Source organism: Cantharellus anzutake (genome assembly GCF_015039405.1).
Source record: "Cantharellus anzutake strain C23 chromosome Unknown EI90scaffold_5, whole genome shotgun sequence".
Classification (NCBI taxonomy): domain Eukaryota; kingdom Fungi; phylum Basidiomycota; class Agaricomycetes; order Cantharellales; family Hydnaceae; genus Cantharellus; species Cantharellus anzutake.
The window spans coordinates 1,101,543-1,122,768 of NW_024066955.1; the positions used below are offsets into that span (position 1 = coordinate 1,101,543).

Sequence of the window (21,226 nt, forward strand, 5' to 3'; positions counted from 1 at the left end):
GCCGTCGATGGAGTTCAGGTCTCAGTAATTAGTCGGTTTCGATATGGTCCACTGTGGCCGATCGTTGAATGGTTCAAAGACGCGACGCAAGAGCACAACGAAGCTATTGACGCGGGGTTCGCACCTCTTATTACGAAGGCTCTTGAAGATAAGAAGATGCGAGCTGGGAAGAGCTGAGCTTAGAAGAAGGGTCGTTGACGGACCATTTGGTTGAATCTACATCGGATGTGAAACTAATTAGAGACGAACTAATGAATATCTTGGTTGCTGCTCGCGATACGGTACGTGATGCCCTTCCGTAAAGCCGGCACTGACACCTATTTCCATCATCATTTAGACTGCTAGTCTGTTGACGTTTATGTGCTACTTCCTTGCAATCCATCCAGAAGTGCTGAAGAGACTCCGCGAAGAAATTCTGACTTTGGTGGCCCCGGGGGAATCTCCGTCGTATGAAGACATTCGTAGTCTGAAATATTGTGAGTTCCCTTGGAAAATCATATAAAACCCGTCATCATCAAGCTTTTTCATACCTCTAGTGCGTGCATGCCTGAACGAAACTCTTCGTCTCTTCCCACCAGCCCCGAACAATGAACGCGCATCAGTCAAAGCCACGACTCTTCCCCGCGCATCCCCACTCGAGAAGCCGTATTACATGCCTGGTCCGCATACCACAATCATCTACACTTTCTTGCTCATGCATAGGAGGAAAGATCTATGGGGAGAAGATGCAGATGATTTTCTACCGGACCGATGGCTTGACGAGAAGCGCGTTCAAGAATTGAACAAGGATTCATTCAGGTTCTTGCCTTTCAATGCAGGTCCCAGAGTCTGTTTGGGAAAAGTTGAGTGTCATTGGGCATTCTCATCATCGTTTCCCTTATTCTGCTGCTGGCACGGCAGGACTTTGCTTACAATCAAGCGAGCTTCGGTGAGCGGCACGTGTGGGGACGACTTGAACAAAACAGTGTTAACACGCGAACAATTGTAGTGATGGTCAAACTTCTTCAGAACTTTGACACATTTGAGCTTCGCCAGAAGCAGGACGCTCCCGAGGGTGCTGTCCCTCCGGAATTTTGGAAAAAATCGAGTGGCCGTGCTGCATATGAACAGGTGTGGCCTCGGAGCGCCATCACGGTGTATGCTAAGGTTCGTATCGCACCTCTTGATCGGAAAGAGAGACCGACGTTCATTTCATCCAGGGAGGAGTGTGGATCCATATGGGCATGTCAAGGTCTCGAGAATGATTCTTTTGTCAAGTCCGTGTTACCGTGTGCACTCTTTGGATCGCGGAAAGGAACTATATCATTTTAATGTATGTACTGGCGTTGAAACCCAATTACCTGTGGGGGAGAGTGGATGCCCTCGAGTTATTGTTCATGAGCTCCGTTACTCATGTTGCAGCACCAACAGGAGTGCCTGCTTGCATCTTTCTTTCCTCTCAATCTTAGATCTCAATGCTCCCAACCATGCGGCGCCTCGGTTCCCTCGTCCCTGGCCCCAATCCTAAAATGGAGAGCCTCTAAAATTTTCTTTCACTGCCCATAATTTGGTGTTCCCACACGGGCACGTCTCCAACGTAGTGTGTGGATTATAAACGCGCAATTCGATAGGGCGTGGGTTCCCTGGCGGATCTCGAGCAAGAACTATCGCAAACAAAACCAAGATACCAGCCTGTCGAGTTGCTGTCACCCCGGAAGTGCTTCGTTAATTAGAGATCGAGCGATGACGCGAGAACCTTGTGTAATTATGTGAAGGCTTCTGGCTGGTTGACACGAATGCACTTTATTGATTCATATGCAACATCAAGCTGGGCCACTGCCTTGTGCCATGAAATGAAGCCAGGATGTCCAATCGACGTGTCGAAACAAGTACAGCTTAGCTTGAAGCCGACTCTGCAAGTGGCACCGGTAGCAGTTTCTCCTGCCCCTGCGTCTCCGCTCAAGAGAACCCTATGGTCCTCCTGGATGGTCGGTCTCAGCTTGGCTACATGTAATTGCTTCCGTACATCATGCTGCCACGCGATGAGCTTTGAGAGAGAGACGCAGTGTTATTGATGGGCGAGCACATGGCAGTAAGCTGACCGTATCATCCCTCGAAGCAACGTTGCAGAGCCTTAGAGATGACGGCAGGAGCGGCCTTACCCTTACCCCCTTAATTTGCTGATGTCAACCTGATCGCCCTGTGAGTATTTTGCACAGGAACTGGTTGGGTGATACACAGGCTTGCGCACGAGAATTTAAGTCATTGATTGCCGAGTTTGGCTGGCTTTTCCCATGCAGTGGATCGCGAAAACCGACCGCTGCAGGGTAGCACTACTTGTACATCTTAGTACTGCGGAACACTCCGCAGCACTACGGAACCACACCCGGGACTCGATGTTACGTAGGCAGGATCCCAGCCTCTACTAAAGTAGAGATGTTACGTACTGTGGGGAATGCCCGATCAAATTCGTGAAGTAGATCATGAACGCGCCCGTGCGCTGCGCGGCAAAAGCGGGCTGTGGCTGTACAATCGACTGGCCTCCGTGCCATCCAGACCGAGAGGGACACACGATGGCAGAGACAGAACTTGCGGTTGGCCCTGCGTCTGAGGGATCGGTGCAGTCTCCAAAGACCAAGCCTACACCAGAAGCAAAGTCGTTCCCATTAAAATTCACCTACTCAAATAGCGAAGATGGTATTGATGAGAATTTGCTCGTGCTACTTCACGGTTTGGGTTAGTTTTACTTAGTACCCATCATGGTGAATCTTATGCGCTGATTTTTACGTGAAACTGAAGGCGATACAGAGACCCCATTCGCTGGACTTGCTCGACGATTACGTTTGCCTCAGACAGCTACACTGTCTCTAAGAGCACCGGATCGGTAAAGCAGAATATTATCTTGTCATGAAGTTCACGGAATATCTAAGTGTGTCCACTTGGCGTCAGGATTCCCTTCTTCGATGAAGATGCATTTCAGTGGTACAGGTCTTTCGACCTCTCGGGAGAGCTCCTGGAAAGGCCAGATCCTACCCCTGCATTGGAAATCCTAGACCGTGTAATTGAGCACCTTACAGTCAAGTGCTCTTGGCCCATAAACCGAATACACTTATTTGGATTCGCTCAGGGTGGCTCAGTCGCCAGTGAACTTGCCTTAAGGCTATGGAGGAAAAAAGGGAGCGATGGCGGCTCGGTCTTGTCCAGCATTGCCTCGGTAGTTTCGATAGATGGGCCTCTGTTGTCATATCCAACCTTTAAACCCCCTTGCGCCACGCCTGCTGTGTACTTTCATCGATCGCAACAAGGAAACAGTGCGGAAGTGGCCGCATTCCAGAAAGGATTCGCAGATATGAGGGTGTTAAAAGCCCCTGTCGGTGGCGGAATGCCAAAGTCAAAGGAGGAATGGTCGGGCGTGATTCAATTCTGGGGGAGGGTCTTAGCTTCTAGGATGCCTGATATGGAGGGGTTGCATCCCATCATTTCTGGGGGGCCCACGTTGCCTACGCAGTCAAGCCGTACAAGTCATAGAAGGAAAGCCTCCTTATCGGGGACCCCTTATCGGCAGCTGGCGGTTGGTAATTTATCGAGTGATTAGAGTCTGATTTTCGAGAGTTGTTGTATTGGTTTGATTCAATGACAGTAGAACAAATTAAAGTTTACGTTTGAGTGAGGCGGTGAGGCTTTCCTTTTTAGGCACAGGCACTCCAACCGCTCTGCTCCGAAACTCACTTGCAAAACATTGACACGACTCTTCTAACGCCCCCCTGACGAAAAGATACCCTCATCCTCCCGCTTTGACACCTTGTCGTGCGCCCTAATAACGCCAGTCCCTGAGTTGATTGAACACACAGTGACTTTCAGCTATCCTCTCGAATCTGCGCGACTCCCCGCACTTTGCTCTAAGCTCCACATCGTGCACCAGATTCTCTTCGCACTCGTACCGCACCCGGTACACTCTATGGCTCAAAGAGACCGATCTCAATCTCCACCCTCAAAGGCAAACTTGAAAGCCTGGTGGAAGTCCTTCACTACTTCTCAGCGCTTCAAGCAGCATGCTGGGCAGCCTGAAAGAGGTAAGCTAGGCTCTCTCCTACTCCTACTATCGCGCCCGGATATCTCAATATGTCTCCTGCGTCTATGAAGATGCTCCGATTGCTTCTGGAAAAGTCTTTGGGGTTCCACTCCGTGAAAGTCTTCGATACGCCAACGTCCAGATCTCCACTGCGTCAGGTGGGACAAATGGTGAGGTATATGTCTATGGATATGTTCCCGTCGTCGTTGCCAAATGGTGAGCGGGCCCTCTTGTTATTTTGTTGTGCGTGACGTATCCTGGCCGGAATTGCTTTTCGTTGGTATCCCAGCGGCCTGTATCTGAAGGAGGGTGCAACCGAAGTTGAAGGTGTTTTCCGTGTTAATGGTTCAGCGAAGCGAATGCGGGAGCTTCAAGCGGCGTTCGAGACACCACCTCGAGTACGTGGCGAGGGTGCCTTCATACTTACATATTTATCGATCAAGACCCGTTTTGGGATTCTACAGTACGGGAAGGACCTTGATTGGAGGAAAGAAAGCTACAGGCCTCATGACATAGCAAGCGTGTTGCGACGGTATCTGACACAGATGCCTGTAGGTCTTCGATCTTACTGTTCTGCTCTGAAACCATTCAGTTTACTGTACGCAGGAGCCCGTAATACCCCATAAGCTGTACCATAAGGTAAGTAAGTAGCTTTCAAATAAAACTTGATATTGATGCTGTGTAACTGCAGTTCCGAGATGCCTATTGTGAGCACGCCTAATGAGCAGCGCAGCAACGTTCCTGATCAGCAATTCAGCTGAGAAGCCTCTCGACGTGGAGAAAGTAATTTCAGAATTCAAGGCTCTTATCCATTCGATGCCACGGGGTAACCAATATTTGCTGCTATATGTTTTGGACCTATTATCCGTTTTTTCGCGGAAATCGGACAAGAATCTGATGACGGCCCAAAGTGAGCTGGCTGTTTCAATTCCCAGCCGCCAGGTCCGCTGACACCATTTGTCCACAGACCTAGCAGTAATTTTCCGCCCTGGGATAATATCACATCCGGACCAAGAGTTATCTCCGGAGCAACACAAGCTTAGCCAAGCAGTCCTAGAGTTCCTCATCGAATATCAAGATCATTTCATACTTGAAATACCCCCGCCACCGCGGAACGATTCGGTTCTGGTAACACCTCCGCCTCCCGTCAATCCAGATTTGTGTGTAATCCCAAGCGAGAGTGAAGATGAAACAACGACGAACAGATGGAAGCTCGTTGAGAGAACGAGGCAAGGAAGGGTTGGTATCCGTTCAAATTCTACAAGAATGTCTTCACTTTCTTCAATTTTCATCGACGGCTCCAAACCCTGCCGGGGCCCGCCAAGAAATCATGATTTATTGATGATTTGGCTTCTCCCCAAACCAATCTCCGTCGGGGGATGAGAAGATGATTGTGATTCATGATCATTTCTGTTTTTCCAATAATCTGTTTCTTCGTATCAATCAATGTGCTTATCCTTTCTCTCTCTCCCCCTCCTCCCTTTCCTCTTTATCATGCAAACAGCCACCACCCCTCAATCTCACAGATGACAGGTCACCCACGACTCCGAACGCCACAGCGACACCGTCACCTGGCGCTGCAAGCGTTAAGAGGAGCATGACTATGCCTTCGAGACCCGGCTCCATCCGTCAAAGTCGGGATACAGGCAAGTCGAATAAGGACACTAGAGGCCCGTCGTCTGGGACTACCGAGTCAGGCAAGAGAGTCAAGCGCTCGGGCTCGATACACGGTTGTGCATCGAATGCTGCCTCGGCATCCACGCCGTCTGCACCTGTTCAGACATGAGCTCTCAGCAATCAATCGACATTTACCTCATCGTATATTTCTAGCCTTGAATCTCTTCGGACCAAATGCTTTTACTTAGTTGTTTAACCTGAATCCCCTTTCTGACAATGTTGCAGACAGCGAACTTGTCGTCCGTTTCTTTTCGTCCCATTTCATCTCATACCCATGGCCGAATAGTCTGTACAGTAGTGTAGCCGTTGTCCTTTAGTAGCACACGCTCTCGGAGCTTCCTACCCCTCACTCATTCTTAGCTCCCATTTTGGATTGTATAATTTGTAACCTACATGACATAACTGGACAATGAAGGGCTTGACCTCTAGTCGAAATGCCGCAATGGACCGTAATGTATCGTGCTGCACATGAGCATAAGTGCCGGAGTCGAAGACGTTTAGATGGTGTGTATCGTAATAATAAGCTCAGCATTCGTGCATATGAACCAAAAGGGAGGAAACTTGACCAACTGCATCCACTGATTACATGTTGATTATATAAAACCAAGATAGCATGGTCTCATGTTGTAAATATACCGATGGTTAACGAGTAGATGTCCACTGAACGTGAAAAGTAATGATCGTGGATATAATCATGGTCAAATCCTTCTGGAGTGTTTAGGGCCAACGTAGAGGTTAGCACCCTTGTGCTTATCCTTGGACATTGATTGGCCAGGATGTTTGAGCCATTTCTTCTTCGGGGATATGGTTGGGGAGGTACTAGGAAGGGGAGGGAGGAAGAGGGAGAGTCGTCGAGGAAATGGCGTTTAGTGGGTCTAATAGGAGAGCTGGCAGTAGGAAAGTCGATGATAATGTCATCTGTATCACTGTCCAAGTCGACGAGAATTGATTTGGGAGGCGAAGATGATGGGAGGAAGGCGCCTTGGGATTGTTTTTGGGAAAAACTTGAACGGTTTTTGGAAGGAGAGGGATGGTGTCCGCTTCGCATTCGCTTGAATAAGCGAAGTTGTGCACTGAGTTCTCGTTCCTGAATGCAGCAATATACATATGTGTGTTTATTCAGTGTTGATTATCTTTTCTTTGTCCCAAAACAAAGGACTTGCCTTAATTTTCAAAGTTTCCACAGTCTGGCGGAATCTCTCGACTCTGTCCTCGGCGTCATTAAGTTCTAGGGCAAACCGCTTGTTCTTTTTCCGTTCTTCCCCCAATTGCCTAATGAATCGCAGTTCGTCCTCGACGCGCCTGTCTTCAGCGGCTTTCTGCTTCTCGAGGGCCTCCCGTGCCTCCATCACAGAAAGATCTCGAGACTTGACTAATTCAATCTTTTCACGCTCGGCAGCATCAAGACGGTCTTCAAGAGCTTGGATATCCTTCCGTTGAAGTGCTCCTTTCTCCCTCACAGCATCGTCACGAGCGCGTAGCAATTGAGTCTTTTCTGTCTCCAGAGTTTTGACACGTTTCGAAAGGGAATCTTTTAGCTTTTCAGAAGCTTCCAGGTGGAGTTTCAATTGCTCAATCTCAAAGGTGGCGGCGGAGGAATGTACTAGCTGGAGACCTGCACTAGAACGAATGTGCGTCAACGGTGAGGCGGAAGAGACTGATCCAGCGGCTCCCTGCCTCTGGGAGGATAGCGCGCTTCGTTCGGGGGTATTGACTCCACCCGTTTGTGGTGAAGTCCTAGGGTACCAACTTGTTCAGTACAAAGGCAACGCCTAGGGTAGTGGTATATTACCTTAGGCTTGACCCTAGAGAGATTGACCTCGATCTTGAACCAGGAGTGAAGGGGACGGATTTTCCATAGGTGGGATGCAGGGTCAAATCCGGTAATTCGCCCGTCCTTGCCATCCGCTTTAGGATTTCTGAGGTCAATAGATAATATTTCCCTTCATGGGGCTGTCGGCATTGAGGGCAAGCGGCTTCCCAAGCTATCATTTTCTGGGCACATTTGAGGCAGGTGTGATGACCTTGCAATCTAATTCGTTTGCGGTGTCACCTGCGCAGGTAACGGAGAGCTTACCACAGGGCCACTTGGCTCGTTGCGCACATGTCGTATGCTCAGGGCAACGATTGAACATTAGTCCTGAGCCTCTGTGACGGATTGGGCGTCCGCGACAGTAGCTTATGTAATCAACTCTTGGCTAGAACTCTGTCATTTGAGGAAAGTTGATCAATCGTAGGATAGACACCCTGCCTCTCTCGTTTGGTGCCGCTCCGAGTGGTGACAGGTTGAATGCAGCCCCCACTCTGCACAGTTTGCATTGAGTCCGACATCACCCCAAGAGAACCTCTCACTTCCCCACTCCGGGCACCCTCTACATCTTCACTCTCCTCTTCCCCAAGTTTCCGGAGCTTTTCGGCTTAATGCCTCAAAAAAGTAATCGCCTCTTTCGGTTTGGGCACTGCTTCAACCGTGTTGTGTTCCTCAAGCGATCGACATGACACTGCCGAACCGCTCATATCCAAGGATGAGAAGGAGACTACACTTAAGCCTCCTATGCAGCTTGGCGGTAGTCATGATTCGTCCGGTCTTTCCATATTCATCCCAGGCGCAAGGGCCTGGCCTCCATAACCACACGCTTGAAGATTCGGCAAGGCCTCATGAACAGCTCCAGCGAGATGGAGGTGATGATTGTCGTGAACTCGGTGTCCGAATATGCCTATTCGAATGCGGGCGTTTAACTACGCGATTCATGTACACGCAAAATATTCTTCTTGAACATGAACCATTTGGTGGCTCATGTACCTGTTAGACGGTTCGGGGACAAACATGCGAGGAAGCACCCGTGTCTTGTGCTTCATATTACTCGAGATTGGATGCCAGATTCCGGTCGTCGAATTGGTTGCCTTTGGGGTCATACTCGTTGGGTGAGTTGATGTCCCCACACTATTTATCCTCTTCTAGGCAATTGTCTCTGGTGACTCTAGTGATCAGAACCTTCCCTATGATATATCAAGCGAAGGAGTTGTGTTGGATTTATTGCAACCGGCTCCATTGCTTAAGTTTGGCACCGTTTTCGAAACCGACTTCATCGAATGCCGCCTTGACGATCGTTCTGAAAAATCCATTATTTGTTCCCCTATCCTATCGGAGGTACTAAAGAAGGAAAATCATTTCTATTTATCAACTCTTGGGGTTATTCGTGGACATATTTAGCACTAGTTACACCAAAGGGGAGCCAATGCCTCCGCCTCTTACAGAGCTGACCCGTGCCCGAATTGGGAACACACTCGACTTCCATAGTCCCAAATGAAGGGCAGTTCTAGATATTTCCAGCCTAAAGACTCAGATCGTGCTGCATCCATGGGAACTGCAGATCGTTAAATCACTCGCTCCGCCTTCCGTTGAACATTGCAAGCACCATGCCATCACCACCCAACCCTGGTCTTGCGCCGCTTGTGCTTAGACGGAACGCACACTCACGGGATGCTGATCCTCAATACTGTGGGGCAATAAAATGATATTCCGTTCACCTAGTCCCTCGTTCAGACTGTTCACCACTACCATGACCAGATACCACCCACTTGCATTAGGTTGGATGGGCACGCTTCCCTTCTTATCTTAGGACTGACAATGTGTTCATTCAATGCCATTGTTCTTGACTTGAGCCCACAGCATGAGACTAACCTGTGTTCTTTAAGGATCGGTCAGCGATCTACACTATGTATTCATTATGGGTGTACAATCACCAAAGACAGGGGACCCTCTCCTCTACTGTTGTCTCCCGGTGCAACATGCTGCCCAGCAGTTGTCGCACCTAAAACACGGCTTTGCTAATAGCTAATAGAATGTACTATGAATGTTTAAGCCGACGAGCTCTCCCTACTTCCTCTACCTCACTCCCATATAGTTTACCAGACTACTCTCCTCATATTGGGTGAATTGGCGTGGGTAGGGGTTGGAAGCTTCCATTATTCGCGACAGCATTTGACTTCAGGAGGGCAAACCTTCCTGGTGTGCAAGGCATTCTACACGGCGTCACCTAAAAGACCAAAACACATAGTAACTCATATGTGCCTTCCCATGTCAATAAAATTTCAACTCACCGTCCCACCCCCGGACCTGGGGGACTGGGCTTCGTGTCCAGCGACAGTGAAAAACTCTGGCTGGATCGTACTCGAGTGCACCTCGTAGCCGTGTAGTACTTTTCTTATATCGCCGGCGACCTCCATGAATGCTCTACTTCCTTCCTCTCCCTCGTGCGCGACGCACACATGGACTGAGGCGACGATCTTGTTTTCCGAAAGCTCCCACACATGCAACTCATGCAAGGAAAGAACTCCACTGATTGCCTCAATATCGCTGCGAACGGCATCCAATGAAATGGACCGTGGAACGGCCTGTAACAGGATGAAAGAGGCTCTTTTGACTGTAAGAGTAAGCGGTAAGATTTCCGTGTGAAATAGGATCTTCCACAGAAACAAACTGACCCAGAGGTAGGGCACTCCTAAAGATAATACAAGTTATCACTAAACTGATAATGGGATCACTATAGTACTTCCAACTCCAAGTAGTCAGCCAAATAATGAGGCCGGACGAGATGACGCCAACGTTGCCCAACGCGTCGCCCAGCACGTGAAGTAATACCGCGTGCATATTCATCGAGTGGGCATGACCATGATCCGGTCCCTGACTTTCAATATCAAGGATTGAATGAGCATGTCCTGGATGATGTTTTTCGCGCGTGAGTATTTGTGACTGGAGTGTGCCCATGCAAAAATGCCTTTGGCTTACCATGGAAGAGGAAGAAGCCTAGGATGTTGGAGGCAAGGCCAAGCGAGCCGACGATCACAACGAGTTTAGGGTTGCTGATTTCTGTTAGGAAAACGAGTGATGAAAAATAATCGAGGCCCCAGGGCTGAGAAATCCCCACTAGGAACAGAGGAGAAGCGCTGAATTGCCTCCAGAAAAATGGACAAGCAAAGCGCCAGGAGAAAGACGCCATTCACAAGAGCTGCGAGAATCTCCGCTCGATGCCATCCATACGAGTATTTGGAAGTGGGCGAATTAGCAGAGACCTGTATTTCACAGTAACCCGCTTAACACAAAGCAATTGTAGGGATAAATGGTCATGCCTTGATGGCGTAGAGCGCCACGACCAAGCTCAGCACATCGCTATAGATGAAGGGATTAGGCAAAATAGCGCGCACCCCCTCAATCACCCTGGCTTACTTGAGCATATGGAACGCATCTGCTACCAGCGCCAACGACCCAACTGTATATCCCACAGTGATTTCAACAAGGAGAAAGATGAAATCGATGATGAGTAGGGCCCAAATCCTCAGTGATCGGGAGTCCATAGCACTACCCCTTAACTACGGAGCGTATTTCGAAGGAGGTATTGATGCACGAAAGCGAACCTCGAGTAAGCCTCCAGCTGGATTGAGCAATATCTTGTGGTCATGTTGAGGGATTATAAGCTTCCGCCAGCGGCCCGCCAGTCAGTTCTCACGATGCCAATTTTTTTTCTTGACGGTGGCCATAGTAGCGTTAGCAGTAGTGTTGAAAGATCGACCTCCATTCTGCCCCAATCCACGTTTAGCCAGCCAACGATATCGATATGAAGGATTCGTGGGGGTTTTAGTGTGCACATCCCAAGGTCACGAGAGCCTTACACATAGCACATCGGCTAGTCGCCAACGCATTTCCAGTAGACCCAAGACCCAACCAACCTCAGGGTCCCATCGTACACAAACCTTCCTTACCCTGCGAAAGCCACCTTTGCGCAGTCACGGGACAGAAGATCAGATGTACAAGTCACGGCCGGTTATCATTCGCTGATTGGGCCGGCTGCGGCTGGCAGTTGAGGTAGTGAAGTACCGGAAGATATTGCAACGTTTGGCTGCATGTAAGGCCTCAGCGCTACCGATTTTGAACCTCTGAAGGTACGTGCGTTTACCACCTGAACGTTGTCATATGGATTGGCCGTATTGTATCGCATGGCGAGAGGAGAGAGGCGAACGTGACGATATGTCTGAAGAGTAACAGTTCAAGCGTGCTTCAGTGAACACGGGCAACTCCTTCGATTCTAAGACCCCAGGACTAGGATAAATGTTGTTGGAGTCCAAAATCCGTGGCACGCCTGCTGTGGATAGGTGGTGTTGGAACGGTTGCGCTCGTCGCCTGCATAGTTTTTTTTCTCAGGATAGAATTGTACCGTGGGTGGAAGAGCGAATATCGACGATTTGCTAACCATACCGTGACAACAGCAGTTCATGCACCTGTAGTGAGGCTCAGAATGAAAACAGGATTGTTTTCAATTTTTTTGGGGATACGCGATGACGCCCAATCCTTCGGCGGGACACAGGGCGCAATATAATCATTGCTCGTCGGCCAACGCATGAGAGTAAACTTGCAATGACAGTTACAAAATTTAGCCCACGGTTTACTCTGTGTACCCGGAAGGAGGGCGGAGGAGGCCCTTGTCAAGCGCCTCTCGACTTACGGAGCGAGATAAGACCGCGCATCAGGAAAGTCTCTGAGTTACACATGCACAATGAAAGTGCTGCCAGCAGAGGTGTGCTGTCGGCATACGCCGTACTTGAATGAAGTAAAAAAATGTCAAGGTTTGTAACTGGGTGCACCGCACAGCATGTGCTAATAGGTATCCAAGATCTCAGCTAATGGCTTAATGAGATCCTTCATAAAAGATCCTGGATCGACAGCGGCATGGCCAAGCGCGGGAATAAAATTGGTAGCCAGCAATGAGTCCTTCCATGCTCTGCTGCACGATAATTAGGTACCATGTTGGTATGAAATCATCTTATATACGAAAGAGTGAATTGCGGCACTCCGGTGCCATCGACGGCGGCAAGCGTGCACCACTGGGTCCAAGCAGACCCCAGACGAACAGCACGTCATAATTGAAGTCAAAACGGAGTTGGATTCTTAAGACTACTTATGTGTGTGTGTCCTGACTGTGGAGGCAGGTAACTAAAAATTCATGATGCCATAAACAGACTGTGTCGCCCACAAAACCCGGAGACCCATATTGGAGGGGCGCTAGCCCTCCGCCGCTGTGCCTATATGACACAGGACTGCCTGAGAGAGGACGGCCAGTAATTCGAAGAAACCCACCCTTCCCACGGTCCCCATTCAGTCGACACGGGCAAGCACAGCACAAGAATTCATCAATGAGGTCTTGGTTCTAGATATTAATCCCTTCCCGCAGCAACTTGTTCAAGATTACGTTCACGACGACCACGACTTCACTGTGCATCTTGAAAGCGATCTAAGTGTAAATTTTGTCTAAATGTCTCATTATGGCGACGACACTGGTAAGCACCTGCTGCCAAGCGCCCACCAACACTGAAACCTCCTCACTTTCATTTACACTAATCCAAAGACCTCCGTGACTATTGGGACCGTGATCGAATACCTGCAGTTGAGCTCTCGCTCAGTGACTCTCACGAACTTAATCCGCTTACCCCAGTCTTTTTCTTCCACTCACTCTCCATAGCCACATAGACTTTCAGGCTCAGGAAGCCCATATCCAAGCATCTCGAGGAACTCAAGAAACTCTCTCGCTCTTTCCGAGTCCAGCGATCTTTTGCGCACCCCTCCTTCCGACCCACACGCGTCAGGCTCAAGAGGAACTTACGCGCCAGTCAACGAATCCGACGCCACTGAGATGAGGGAACGCGGCGACGAGGTCTATCAGCAAGTGAGAGATGAGCATGATACCCCTTTCGTAGCGAACTACGGTGGGCCTGAGAAGCGGTCCCAAACAAAAAGTTCCTGTTTTGGGGAGCCATCATCCTCGGAGGACTGCTCGTTATCGCCGGCGTTGTCATCGCCGTCGTCCTTACTAGGCACAAATCCAGTCATAACAATGCGATCGGCGGGACCAACAGTTCCGACCCGAGCAAATTCACAACAGACCCAAACCTCCACAACTCGTTCTACGGCATCGCTTATACACCTACGGGTATACTAATAAACTGCGATAATTACGACGTCCTCTCTTACGGTATTTCTAAATGCAGGTGCTATCCTTCCCTCTTGCGGAGCTACGCGAGGTAAATTGCCACTGTTCCCTTCATGAATCCATCTCATTTACCTCACTCCAGAGGCTGTCATCAATGATATACAGGTTTGCAACCGGTTATACCCAGGTCTTCTGCTACTAATCTACACGTTGAAATAGATCCTGTCCCAAATGACCACGGTGACTACTTACCCCTCGATCCCAAATCAATCACTGACGACCCGCATGACTCGATTAGCGGATACGAACGTATGGGGCAGACTGCAATGTGACTTATCTCATACTGGACGCCATCAAAGAGACCAAAGTAAATGTCTCGGTCTATCTTGGGATCTGTAGGTATTATTGCTCAGTAGACGCGGCTTAGAAAGTCTTACGGCACCGCGCACAGACATCGACACTAGCGATGATTCCGTTTACCAGCGCCAGAAGAATGCGACGCAGTCCGCTTTGCAAACCTTCGGCGGCGATGTGCGATATAGTTTACCCGTCATTCCAGCCCAATCTCACCCAATCCGATATTTTTCCAGAAAGTCCTAGGTTTAACCGTTGGCAATGAGGTCATCCTAAATGGTCGGCATATCATCTTCCATTCAACGTCATGACTTCTTCTGACATATTGCCGGCAGCGTGTACTCAGGCGGGGCAGACCAATCCCAATGATACCGCGGGCATCCAAGCTGCAGAACTTCTCAAAACCAAAGTCACCGACATCAAGTCCATGCTTTCGGGCATATCCCTTAGCAAGATCCCTGTCGGGACTGCGGATGCAGGCAGTTACTTCAATACCGATATATTGGGTGCTGTTGATTACGCCATGGCGAATATTCACCCATGGTATGTCACCCCAGCTATTTTTTTTTGTATTCGATAGGTTTATATTTTGGACATTGGCAGGTTTGCAAGCATTGGTCCTCTGCAGGGTGCTACCTGGACTTGGCAGTTCTTACAGGACAACGATATTGTAGGAATCCTTCTGCACCCTGCATTAAAAATTAACCTTTCTCATCGTGTGCAGTCTCTGGCTAAGGGCGTCTCGAACACTCCAGAATTTTACATTGCAGAAACGGGATGGCCGACGGTATGTCATAAAGTCGAGGAAGAGAACCGCATACGTCCAACTAAGCCACTTTGTGGTAGAACTCCTCGACTGTCGCAGGGCAGACGAACGGCGCCGGTGTGCAAGCGAGTGTAGGCAATCTACAGGTAACGCTATTCCCCCTTCACAGCACGTTTTTTCTGAAGATATATCGACCGTCTCGCTCCATTCTGTTCACAGATATTCATAGATAATTTTGTGTGCCAAGCGAATCAGAACAACACTGGGTACTTCTTCTTCGAGTTCATGGACGAACCGTGGAAACTTGTGCAGTACCCTGGTGTCGAGGGATATTGGGGCCTCTTCGATAGCAAGTAAGACATCCGCTCTTTTCCTGGCATTGTCGGCACTTCTCACGTTTTTGCTCAAAACAGCAAAAAGTTGAAGAATATTACGATTCCTAATTGCTCTCACAGCTGAGCGGCATCCACCCCTTTTTCTCGCTTTCCTTCCTTTATACATGATCATTCACTTTCAAATGCTTTCGTACACCATTTTCATATTCCCCCTACCCTGCACATGGACCTTCTTTCGCTTAAAACCACAGGACGGACCGATGGAATACACTGTTATTATTTGTATATGCATTCGAATTCTTGCGCCATACGACAAGCCATAAACTGGCCTCCCCTCCGGAGGTGCGATGCACCTTTCGCCACCCGAACCTTTGGGAGACGGGGCACGAAGTAAATTGAACACCAGTGGAGGTGTATGATAACAACAAAATTGACTAACAATGGATCGGCAGTCGGTAGCTTGGCGCGATGATTGAATCGTGAAAATAGAGGGCCATGTAATTCGGTGGAAAATCGTCAGTGAATGTGAATAGGTGTGGCCGCTCTGGTTACTCTCGAAAACCACATCCAATGAACCTCACCTTATAGAAACCATTGGCAACTTCTAGAACCTAGTATCCTCCGCACCCCGAGCCTGAGTAGCATCAAGGAATCTATCCCAATAGAGGCCGGTAGGCCTAATGAAGGGACTAACCTGTTTTCGACCGTTCCCGGCTGGCGCTGGTTGAAATCACCCGAATATTTCACACCTATACTGAGGGCTCGAAAGCCAAAACGTGGTATGGACCACAGAAGTGTTGCCATTGTTTCGATCCCATGTGTACTGCGATCCCTATCTAAACACCAGCTGCAGAAAGCCCCACTTTCCCAGACGAAAAAAAATGAAATGAAATGAAAATGAAAATTCGGGTGTGGAATGTGGGCTGCGCCAGTACCAGTTATAACTGGTGGATGCCGTCTGACGCGGCAGATCCCACCACCCCTTCTGCCTCGCATCAATCATAACTCTTAGGTCGGAAGCGTTTCTCATATGGTTTTTTGGGTCCGGTGGTAGCCCTTTCCCGTCCTTGTCAACGTGGAATACAGCATTACAGATGTCACAATGTGTAACCCAGCGAAGAAATACAAAAACCCTGACCAATTCCTTGGCAGGAGACGTCAACGCTCGTTAGTGATGCAATCACTAGCTGTAAGTCGCAAAGGACACTTAAAGTAACGCATGTCGATGAAGATTAGAACTCACTTGGGAGGCCGAGCCCAGACGTGATAATGAGAAGGTCCGCATCATTGGTGTTCAGAATTAAGGAGTGAAAGTCCTTGAGCAAACGTACTCGTTCATGTATGTCTATGGAGACGATCCATCATATTAAGCGAGCACGGTTAAGGTCATCAGATGTTGAAGTTGGTTTGAAATGTGCATGGAAGTGCGAGTCGTTGTGAATTGGGACTCCAAAGGTACATTGAATGTCAGACATCGGATGCGCAAAGAGTGAGGTTTGGAGCTGCGAGTTGATTCAAATGGCATGGCACACAATGGAAACGGTTGATCGCTAGCAAAGCAAGACAGCGCAGTCATTCAACCAGACGGAGGATGCTCAGGCGATCTGGATAATCCCAGAAATACTGAGGGACAAATTTTCCCGTGAGCAAGAGTTTGCATTCTAATCAATTGCACCCAAAGCGGTATAAACAAGGTGATGACCTGGGTAAGCCACGTAATTTGCAATAATAGAGGACCTCTTGCACGGGCATTCAGTTTACGCATTCAAGACCCGGGGATTATTTGGGAATGGGGATTGCTATGGGGAGAGGGCTGTTGTGATTGTGGTGCAGAATGAGCGAGAGAACCGTGATATTCCCTGGAGGAAGGCGCTGGTTCCCTAGGCCAAAATTTTCCATATCGCGAAACGAAAGGGCTGACAGCTTTGGAAGGTTCATCGAGGCTTGATGTCTCCAGAGGAGCTGAATTTACCACCAGCACTGTTGACGGGGTGTTCTCTCCACCTAGCGACCGGTTCGGTACCGGGGCTTTGGATTTTATTGATTTCTTTAATCCTCTTTGAACGAGGCGGAAGAAATTTGACGACTTCTTGATTATCTTTGACAGCCAGCCGGTTCGTGTAGATGTATCGTCAGAATCCGCGGGCCAGGAGATGAGGTATCCCCCTCCGGAACGCTTCCGAGGACTTCAGAGCCTGGGAACACCTCGAAGCGCGGGACCCGGGTCAAGGTACTGGGTACCCCCGAGCTCGGAAACACTCCGGGGCCCGGAAACGGGACCATGGCACTCCTGGGCATTCCCGGGCTCGAGAGCGCTTCAAAGCTCGGGTGCTGGTCTGGCCGGTTTTCTTGACGTAGGACCCTTCTTCCACCCACCGGGTGTAAGAGACTGTCAACGGCCATTCCCAGGACGCGATCAAGGCTGTGGAGGGCGAGAGATGCTAATTGGCGGGCGTTCATTCTGATGTGGATCACAACATCGAGAAAGAATGCGTTGAATGGCACATCCATGTCCCACACCCAAGGAGATTGTCGGTTCCAATTGCAGCAATCACTCTATGATCATTTCTGATGTCAGGGAAAGGGTGTTGATCGAACAACACCTGAGGAACCGGCGTCATTGATCGCGTTGTTCCAGACAATTAAGTTACACATGCCTGTATCGATGTGCACCCGAATGCGTAGACATCGCTGAACTCCGTCTTCTTCTCCTCAACGATGACTTCATATGAAGAGTATCGTATCGTGTATCCCAGCGGAGTCGATGTCGTCTGGGCAACTCTGGACAATTCATTCATTACACGGGACATACCAAAGTCACAGAGCTGCGCTGCGCCTTCATCACTTATCAAAACGTTGTCCTAGGAAGGGCAGTGTATCCGCGAGCCAAAGAATACGATAAGAACCCGCTCACTGGTTTCAGATCACCGTGAATGATTTGGGGTTTTCGGCTGTGAAGATGGTGTAGTCCATTTGCCATACCAACAACCTGATATACGTCAAAATAACAGTATGACAATCGCAAACTGACGCTCACCAAGTCGGTCCTATTCGAGTTCGGATGTGCTCTTAAATATTGCATAACATTCCCGTTTGTACACCATTTCGACACCAAAATAGCCTTCATGTCCGAGCGTTCGCCGCAATGGCATATCCGATGAACTCAAGGATATTGGGATGCCGTAGTTCCTTCCATATCTTGACTTCATGAGTCAAATGCTAGGAGGACGTGAGCATGCTAAGTGAGCAAAAAACCTGTGCCCTCACTTTCATTAATTTTCTAGTCTGGTTAATTTGCTCCGGCATACTGCTGGAAAGTGGCCGCAATTCTTTGTAACACACCTGGAATGATCAACATTACATGCATCACAAACCACAGCGACGTGGGCTGGGACTCACTCGAATGGTCTCGGCACCTGGCGGGGCCCAATCGGTCGCGTAGACAGAAGAGAACCCTCCGATTGCCTTGAGCGCCTTGACACGATGATCGAGTTCAGCGCTCACGTCTCGGACAGAGGACAATCCGAATCTAAACTCCTCGAGAAATGCTTGCGCAGCAGGGTCGAGGTAAGGGTTTTTCTCCATCGTTCACGCCCAGCCCACTGAAGACGAGTCTCTAGCCGCTGGCACACCTTGAGTACCGGCATGTTCCGCCAAGCCAAATGAAGAAACGAGAGACCTGAATGGGAGATCGATAACTTGCTGTCCAATAAATCTCAGTTTAATCCATTTCACGTGACTAATCAGGTGGATCCGCGCGCCTCAGAGAGGCCGTCTTGTTCTGCACTGTCGCAGTGCGGATGAACAAGACGGACGAAACCCTCCTCCGGCCAAACTTGGTCTCAGACCAGCTGCGGAAGAGACAAGTTGCATCCGGAGCGAGATAAATAGCGCACCTTATCCACTCCCACCTGCCTGCGCAATCGTACTACAACGTCTAACTGGTAGTTAACGGTAGTGCGATGAGGCTTCTAACCGTGTGTGCCCCGCTCCTCAGCCTGCACACGGTTATCCCTGCTCTCGCTATCACTAAACGCGCGCTTACTCTTACTTTCATAGTTCTTAACTGAATCTCCGCCTCCCACCTCCTTCCCATCGCTCCGTTGCGTTACATCATTTTTCACTTGCTACCTCTCCTGCATTTACTATTAATGTATTTAATTGACGTACGGCTCGCATCGCTGCGCACAATCATACGCATTGCAGGTCCATACGGACCGTGTCACTAACTATGGACGCTCACGGAACCGAACTGATTATCGATTCCAAAACATACCTTGGACGCAAATATCACCAAACATCAACAGTCAAAGTTGACAAACGAAGACCACGATACGGGAATGCACTTAAGATCACCAGAGATCGTCAGTTAAAGTGAAGTTGGAATGATTTGAAGTCGATAGGTGACCGAACAATCCTGAACACCACGTGAGAGTGGAAGTAAAAGCCCAATGAGAAATTGGTGAAAGCGAAGAGTCAGACAAAGGGCTGCTTGAGGACTGAAGACTAATAAAACGTGAAGGATTTTAAGGATAAAAGTGTTAGTATGGGCCGATATGTACTGAGACGGCGATAAGGATAAAGCCGAACCGATGAGCCAACCAGGATGATCGTCATGGAAAACGGAGAAAAATACGGCGGGAATTAAAATCCATTGAGACCAGGTACTGAAGAGAATGCGTTGAGAGAGAGGGATGTCCTCGGTGAAGGGACTCAAACGTGGTGGAAGAGCGAGTTCCACTGTAGGTAAGATCCCAGAACACACCAACACACCACCATAAAGTAGAGATCCATGAGAAGAGAGCCTATGGAATGCAAATAGAGACTTGCGAGCAAACTAATTCAACTCGTACAAAAACTACATAGAATTTCGACAACACTCGCACGCCTACTTAATGAAAACACGTTGTGCATTGTGTTGCCTGGTCTGAGGGAGTCCAAGGAACCAATTCGGCATACAAAGCGTGACTTCACCGGCATGTTTGGTACCACTAATTTGTTGTGACCAGGAACCATGCCCAGCTATCAAGAATGTCGCCGAAAACAAGTTGCCTTCCGGTTCCTGTGCCGCAGAGTGAGACGGATCAATTTGGCCGAATCCATTATCTCTATTATCCGCATACATTCTTCATACATTAGACCTTGACAAACCAGGAGCGCGCCAGCGCTCAAGTTATCCTTCATACGTTAATGGTTAAGCATAGATAGTTTGATCGCATTGGAAGCAGCAGATTAGAATATAGATTGTCTAAAGATCGAGTCTTCGCCTCGCATAGAAAATCCTGAGATGTTCGGACCCCAATTAACATGCCCCGTCCGCTGACTTGTATCCGATAATCCCCCACTGCTGCATCCTGGGCAGTGGAAGCTGAGGGAACGGTTCCACCAATACGCATTCCCTTACGGACGCCGGCTGTTGCTAAATGAAATACAAGTTGGTTAGCTGCTTGTCCATGCGTCAAGCTGAGCACGTCCACCAACTTCGAGTCAATCGCACCAGCATTCCTGGCATCCCTGAAATTTTAGAGTGAGGAGAAAGCAGGCGGCGCCGAGCCGACTTCAGTAACAAAAACCCCAAAACCGCAGGGTGACCTTGATGTCTACAAGCACACGAGAATTCCCGTGTCGACAAACGCAATAGCCCGACCCATCCAACCCATCGGGAAGCATCGGTAGCTTCGGATGATACATGATCCATCACAGTAAGAACGGAGGACGTCTTTACTCTCTTGCAACAACCAGACGCAACGCCTCATGGGTAAGTCTCCAGCACGCAGATGACGAGCAAACGAAAATCATGTGGTAGACAGGCAAGTTTTTCGGTGCATACAAGCACGGAAACACAAATTAAATTGATGAGCTAGCCCGGAGGCCCCGCGTGAGCGATCTATCCTCATAAAAAACTGGAAGGGGACTAGGTAGGACATACGAGAGAGTGCAACAGTGGCATGCGGGATGACTAATATGAGAGTCTCGTTGGTCGTGGAAAGAAGGCGCCCTTGCTCAATGGTTGGCCTGGCCTGACGTGCGACACGACCACGGAGAACAGAAAGAAGAT

The 21,226-nt window shown here is 49.1% G+C and overlaps 10 protein-coding genes across 10 annotated transcripts; 5 read left to right on the forward strand and 5 right to left on the reverse strand.

Annotated features, from left to right (window-relative positions):
• Positions 1-12: 12 nt before the first annotated feature.
• EI90DRAFT_3036128 (cytochrome P450) lies at positions 13-1,661 on the forward strand. The gene is made up of 8 exons (XM_039058680.1): positions 13-116; positions 172-281; positions 338-476; positions 537-841; positions 901-928; positions 989-1,146; positions 1,200-1,264; positions 1,486-1,661. Exons 1-7 carry the CDS (start codon positions 44-46, stop codon positions 1,242-1,244), a joined length of 858 nt encoding a protein of 285 aa, XP_038921963.1. The 5' UTR covers positions 13-43; the 3' UTR covers positions 1,245-1,264; positions 1,486-1,661.
• An 891-nt stretch (positions 1,662-2,552) lies between these two features.
• Positions 2,553-3,574, forward strand: EI90DRAFT_3143918 (uncharacterized protein; the record flags this gene model as incomplete). The annotated part of the gene is made up of 3 exons (XM_039065070.1): positions 2,553-2,715; positions 2,779-2,863; positions 2,929-3,574. 3 exons carry the CDS (start codon positions 2,553-2,555, stop codon positions 3,572-3,574), a joined length of 894 nt encoding a protein of 297 aa, XP_038921964.1.
• A 104-nt stretch (positions 3,575-3,678) lies between these two features.
• EI90DRAFT_2989919 (Rho GTPase activation protein) lies at positions 3,679-5,703 on the forward strand. The gene is made up of 8 exons (XM_039056076.1): positions 3,679-4,052; positions 4,123-4,267; positions 4,341-4,449; positions 4,516-4,602; positions 4,658-4,690; positions 4,743-4,758; positions 4,809-4,961; positions 5,019-5,703. The coding sequence occupies exons 1-8, from the start codon at positions 3,938-3,940 to the stop codon at positions 5,432-5,434; spliced, it is 1,074 nt and encodes a 357-aa protein (XP_038921965.1). The 5' UTR covers positions 3,679-3,937; the 3' UTR covers positions 5,435-5,703.
• A 1,128-nt stretch (positions 5,704-6,831) lies between these two features.
• On the reverse strand, positions 6,832-8,185 carry EI90DRAFT_2087257 (uncharacterized protein). Its single transcript, XM_039052555.1, has 3 exons — positions 7,806-8,185; positions 7,521-7,752; positions 6,832-7,465 (listed from the first exon to the last, which is right to left on the reverse strand). Exons 1-3 carry the CDS (start codon positions 7,861-7,863, stop codon positions 6,844-6,846), a joined length of 912 nt encoding a protein of 303 aa, XP_038921966.1. The 5' UTR covers positions 7,864-8,185; the 3' UTR covers positions 6,832-6,843.
• On the forward strand, positions 7,933-9,147 carry EI90DRAFT_3036143 (uncharacterized protein). The gene is made up of 2 exons (XM_039058681.1): positions 7,933-8,480; positions 8,539-9,147. The coding sequence occupies exons 1-2, from the start codon at positions 8,224-8,226 to the stop codon at positions 8,660-8,662; spliced, it is 381 nt and encodes a 126-aa protein (XP_038921967.1). The 5' UTR covers positions 7,933-8,223; the 3' UTR covers positions 8,663-9,147.
• Positions 9,148-9,823: 676 nt separating this feature from the next.
• On the reverse strand, positions 9,824-11,467 carry EI90DRAFT_3234537 (cation efflux protein; the record flags this gene model as incomplete). Its single annotated transcript, XM_039066506.1, has 6 exons — positions 10,959-11,467; positions 10,862-10,901; positions 10,660-10,804; positions 10,486-10,601; positions 10,217-10,415; positions 9,824-10,155 (listed from the first exon to the last, which is right to left on the reverse strand). The coding sequence occupies exons 1-6, from the start codon at positions 11,084-11,086 to the stop codon at positions 9,824-9,826; spliced, it is 960 nt and encodes a 319-aa protein (XP_038921968.1). The 5' UTR covers positions 11,087-11,467.
• Positions 11,468-13,048: 1,581 nt separating this feature from the next.
• EI90DRAFT_3279162 (glycoside hydrolase superfamily) lies at positions 13,049-15,604 on the forward strand (the record flags this gene model as incomplete). Its single annotated transcript, XM_039066650.1, has 15 exons — positions 13,049-13,063; positions 13,246-13,449; positions 13,521-13,713; positions 13,772-13,804; positions 13,856-13,878; positions 13,933-13,953; positions 14,012-14,108; positions 14,165-14,244; positions 14,304-14,346; positions 14,403-14,610; positions 14,671-14,737; positions 14,792-14,854; positions 14,914-14,979; positions 15,053-15,186; positions 15,247-15,604. The coding sequence occupies 15 exons, from the start codon at positions 13,049-13,051 to the stop codon at positions 15,290-15,292; spliced, it is 1,293 nt and encodes a 430-aa protein (XP_038921969.1). The 3' UTR covers positions 15,293-15,604.
• A 1,999-nt stretch (positions 15,605-17,603) lies between these two features.
• On the reverse strand, positions 17,604-18,438 carry EI90DRAFT_2087585 (kinase-like domain-containing protein). Its single transcript, XM_039052556.1, has 5 exons — positions 18,436-18,438; positions 18,206-18,387; positions 18,083-18,157; positions 17,826-18,029; positions 17,604-17,736 (listed from the first exon to the last, which is right to left on the reverse strand). Exons 2-5 carry the CDS (start codon positions 18,293-18,295, stop codon positions 17,731-17,733), a joined length of 375 nt encoding a protein of 124 aa, XP_038921970.1. The 5' UTR covers positions 18,296-18,387; positions 18,436-18,438; the 3' UTR covers positions 17,604-17,730.
• EI90DRAFT_3117117 (uncharacterized protein) lies at positions 18,292-18,753 on the reverse strand (the record flags this gene model as incomplete). Its single annotated transcript, XM_039062953.1, has 3 exons — positions 18,292-18,387; positions 18,436-18,510; positions 18,568-18,753. The coding sequence occupies 3 exons, from the start codon at positions 18,751-18,753 to the stop codon at positions 18,292-18,294; spliced, it is 357 nt and encodes a 118-aa protein (XP_038921971.1).
• A 1,563-nt stretch (positions 18,754-20,316) lies between these two features.
• EI90DRAFT_3036166 (uncharacterized protein) lies at positions 20,317-21,144 on the reverse strand. The gene is made up of 5 exons (XM_039058682.1): positions 20,977-21,144; positions 20,886-20,919; positions 20,781-20,844; positions 20,650-20,682; positions 20,317-20,587 (listed from the first exon to the last, which is right to left on the reverse strand). The coding sequence occupies exons 1-5, from the start codon at positions 21,093-21,095 to the stop codon at positions 20,349-20,351; spliced, it is 489 nt and encodes a 162-aa protein (XP_038921972.1). The 5' UTR covers positions 21,096-21,144; the 3' UTR covers positions 20,317-20,348.
• Between the last annotated feature and the right edge of the window lie 82 nt (positions 21,145-21,226).